At 30.0% G+C, this 4,173-nt stretch overlaps 1 protein-coding gene across 1 annotated transcript in view; it reads left to right on the top strand.

Moving 5' to 3' along the window:
- Nucleotides 1-405: 405 nt before the first annotated feature.
- HELRODRAFT_163643 (hypothetical protein) overlaps nt 406-4,173 on the top strand; it is a gene marked incomplete at both ends in the record, with an annotated part of 6,506 nt that continues 2,738 nt past the window's right edge. The window contains 4 exons of the mRNA XM_009027464.1: nt 406-550; nt 707-790; nt 3,226-3,292; nt 3,522-3,597. Of these exons, the coding sequence (XP_009025712.1) occupies nt 406-550; nt 707-790; nt 3,226-3,292; nt 3,522-3,597 (372 nt within the window). The remainder of the gene's footprint in view (nt 551-706; nt 791-3,225; nt 3,293-3,521; nt 3,598-4,173) is intronic.

Genomic DNA, 4,173 nt, shown 5'->3' on the forward strand with positions numbered 1-4,173 from the left:
GGAAGACTTGTTTATATGTTCTGTCGATTACTCCGGAGCTTTTGATAGACTGAAACACGTGGAGCCTGTGGAAGAATTGGAAAATTTGAACATTGAGCAATGGCAAAAGATGCATGTTTTAAAATGAAAAATATCCTGGCCAACAGTAAAATCAGAACATCAACAAAATAAAAACTGTTAGGGTCTTAAATTTTTCCTGTGCTAACTAACGGCTCTGAGTCCTGGACAATTTCTAGAGAAATGAAAAAAAGATTAACGCTACTGAGATGTGGTTTTTAGAAGAATTATGAAAATTACTTGGACCTCTCATACTTTGAATGAGAATGTATTAAAACAGTACTGTTATGGAAAGGAGATATTACTACAGATAATTCGACGGGGCAGTTAAAGTTTTTTGGTCACATCATGCGGAAGGAAAAAAATGGAAAATCTAACAACTACTGGAAAGATTGCAGAGAAAAAAGATCGCAATCAACAATAAATAACCTTTGTAAAGTCCTTGTGTCACTTATTGAATTATTGAGTATCACTATATTTCAACTTCTACAAAGTGTTAAAGATCGGGTTTTGTGGAGGTCGATGGTCGCCAATGTCCTGAAAGGATAAGGCACGAGAAGAAGAAGAAAAATGAAATATTACTACTACTACTAATAATAGCAATAATAATAAAATAATAATAATCAATTTTTTGTACTTTTTTCACCAGTTAATCACGTTGATACTGGCTTCGATATTGACAAGCAAAGTGAAGCACGAAGTCTGATTCCGGCAACTGTCGGTAAATATAACGGTTCTTTATCGGTTTTCAATATCACCGATTGATTATTTGATAAATTTTATTTTTAGTTGAGAATGTTTATTTATTTTGCGAAAAAGGCGCTGAAATATTTTTAATATTCGCTTTTAAAGCTTTTATTCTACACGCGTTAATTCGTACCATTATAATACTAATTGCTTTTACTATTGTAAAGATAATTACTGATATTGTTAGTAAATATAATTTAAGTAGTAATTATACACAAATACTTCATTAATCTATTTTATGTTAATTTGTAAGCAAAATTTTTTAATGTCACTATGTTCTCACAGAAGTTTAAACCAACTAGAAATAAATTGGACGAATGTATCTGACGATTTGACCATGTTTTATCTGGGCTTTACTTAAGATTTATTGATTAGGAGATTTTTATAAACAATTTTTAAACACTAATTTGTGTTTTGCTGAGAAAAAATCATTTGTATAGCGCTTTTTTGACAAAAACATTAGATCGAAAATCATAAAAAATTAGCATAGAATTATTTTTGCTATTTGTTTGGGTTAATTTTTATTTAAAATGTTTTTTTTTATAATTTTCTTATGGTTTCTTTGCTTTTGAAGCTTGTTGAACATTCAAACATGTCGCTATTATATAATGTAGCTGTTATTTTTGTTATATAAGAAGTAATAAACGTTATTATTACTACGATTAAAACTGCTTTTATAATAATAACTCTTCAGAAAGATTTACAATTTGTGATTAATAATACTTTAAAAAATGAATACCATCAATATGACTAAGAGTTAAATGATTAAATTAACATATAAATGCCAAAAGATAAAATGTTAATGGTAGAATTTTTTTATTCTGAGTAGCTTCTTGATGATTGCTCAATGACTCTTACTAACATTTGTCATGAGGAAATCATAAATTTGCGCTTTGTTGTAAAAAAAGATTTTCGTCTGATTTTTTAAAAATTAAATAATAAATTCAAAGGCATGCGAAGTATAGTGATAGATTTATGAGAGATAGAATCTTTCATTTTAATTCGACCTTCTATTAATTCTCATCAGTTAAGATCACGCAGTTGGAAATTTGTATAAATTTTTCCAACAACCAAATAGAGTAATTGAGTATGATCTAGGAGGTTGATGTAATATAATGTTATGTAGTTAACATAATGCGATGTAATGTTATGTAGAGTTATTTCATCTTCTCTCTCACCGCGTTTTCAGCCCTTACACTATTTCGCTACCTTTCTTGTTATTTAAGTCTTTTGCGATTTCAACCTTTTTTTATTTGCCTATAGGTGAGACCAAATATTTTGATTCAAATAGACAGAATGGTTTATGTAGGTTTAGGTACAACACTATCTTAGGCATGTTATAAATAATGTAACATACTTTGAATGAGAAAATAGTAACGCTTTAATCAACTTTCACACGCTCATGCATAAACCAGTTCAGTATTTATACTCTAGTGTGTTTGCGTATGCATACAGCAAAACATATATGTATGTATGTGTATGCAACAAATATAAAGGAAACAACGATAAACAACATAGTGCGCAACATGTATTCGATTGTTGTTAGTTCATTTGCAACTAACTAAGCCCAAACATCAACGACTAACCTAAATCTTACTTTAACAAACTAGCAAAATTTTAAAAACACACGCAAATATTTAACGCAACGACATTTCGTCGAGCATACAACTAAATGAGCGTGGATTCCGACGTACATACCAACATGTAGAGAGTAAAACTGCACAACACAACGAATCATCAACGAGCAATGAATGCCTGCTACTGTCATTATGAAGCTTTAGACACAATTGAAAGCTCTAAACACTTATTAAATGTAGAAACTGAATGAACGCTTGCAAATATATAATGGTGACAGCCGACTCAATCCTTCACTTGTTCATTCTCATTGTCGATATTTAAAATTTTTTTGAAAGTAGAGATTAAAGGTGAGATTTTTTTATTGATTTATTGATTAAATAATAAAAAGTATACATTGTATTAGAGCATTTATGTTGAATTCAAGTTTTTTTTATTGATTGAAAGATTTGGCATAAATATCATTTTCGTTTACATTTTAATTTAAAATCTGTCGATCAGTATTCTTAAATGTTAGAATCATCGATAGGATGTAGACAACGTATAATGTTAGCTAATGTTTCAGTTACATGTTTCACTTCTGATGACATACTGGTTTTGTATGTGTATAACTACACAACATAAAAAAAGACGGTTTTCGCTTAGAAAAAATGAAAATGTTAGATGCGATAGGGAAAAAATTTTCTGTTAACTGAATTTAATTGGTTGAAAATGTCATTTTTGAAAAAAATCATCAGAAAATGGTGATGCTTTTAAATGACTTCCATACGCACACACGCACACACACACATATATACATTTAATTAATATATTAAAACAAAAACACACACACAAACACACGCACAGCCAAACGATGTCTGCGTCAGTTAAGTGCCTTCAAGTCTGTGTGGCTATATTATGCATACTACAATTGGTTGGTTGTTCACGTTTTTAATTTAAATATTAATTATAATGATAATATATTCAATAACAATAACAACAATAATAGTAACAATCATAATATTATTATGAATGTTGCCAGCTCTTCCACATTTTTTGCATTGTAAAGTATCTTGTCGTTTCACTTATTATTATTATTTTTATTGTTAATAATAATAATATTATTATTATAGTTACAATTATTGTTATTTTTATATTTGTAGTGCTCTTACCTTAAGAATAAACACAAACAAGACAGACATAGCTAACATTGTCGTAACTCAGATGCCGAACAATGCAGTAGGCACTGAGCAGAACATTCACTCACATTCACATCCACACATCCATTCATAGTAATGTGATTATGATGAACTTGATGATTGTGTCATCATCGTCATCGTCATCGTCGTCGTCATCAGCATTACTTATTATTATCATCATCATCACCACCCTCATCATCATTAATACCTTTTGTCGTAATCATCATCATCATTGCCGTCTTCATCATCGTCTCCATCATTACCGCGATCATTGGTTTTGTTTATTTCATCATTATCATCATCCTCATCACTAAATTATCATCATCAGCATCGTCGTCATCATCGCCATCGTCATACTTACCCCCACATCATCGTCGTCGTCGTCATCATCCCAATCGATGTCAGCATTCTACACTAACTACAATTTCCACTAAAGTAATGAGACACATTTTGAGACCATCCTTCAAAACAACATTAATCTCTTTTACATCACATAATAACACTTACAACAACATAATATCACTTTTCATACTCAAACAAAAATATTATTATCGAGATAGTAATTTATATAGCTCTTAATAAATGCTTCCTCATTCAAAAACATTATGTCTCTCTA

Source organism: Helobdella robusta (genome assembly GCF_000326865.2).
Source record: "Helobdella robusta unplaced genomic scaffold HELROscaffold_5, whole genome shotgun sequence".
Classification (NCBI taxonomy): domain Eukaryota; kingdom Metazoa; phylum Annelida; class Clitellata; order Rhynchobdellida; family Glossiphoniidae; genus Helobdella; species Helobdella robusta.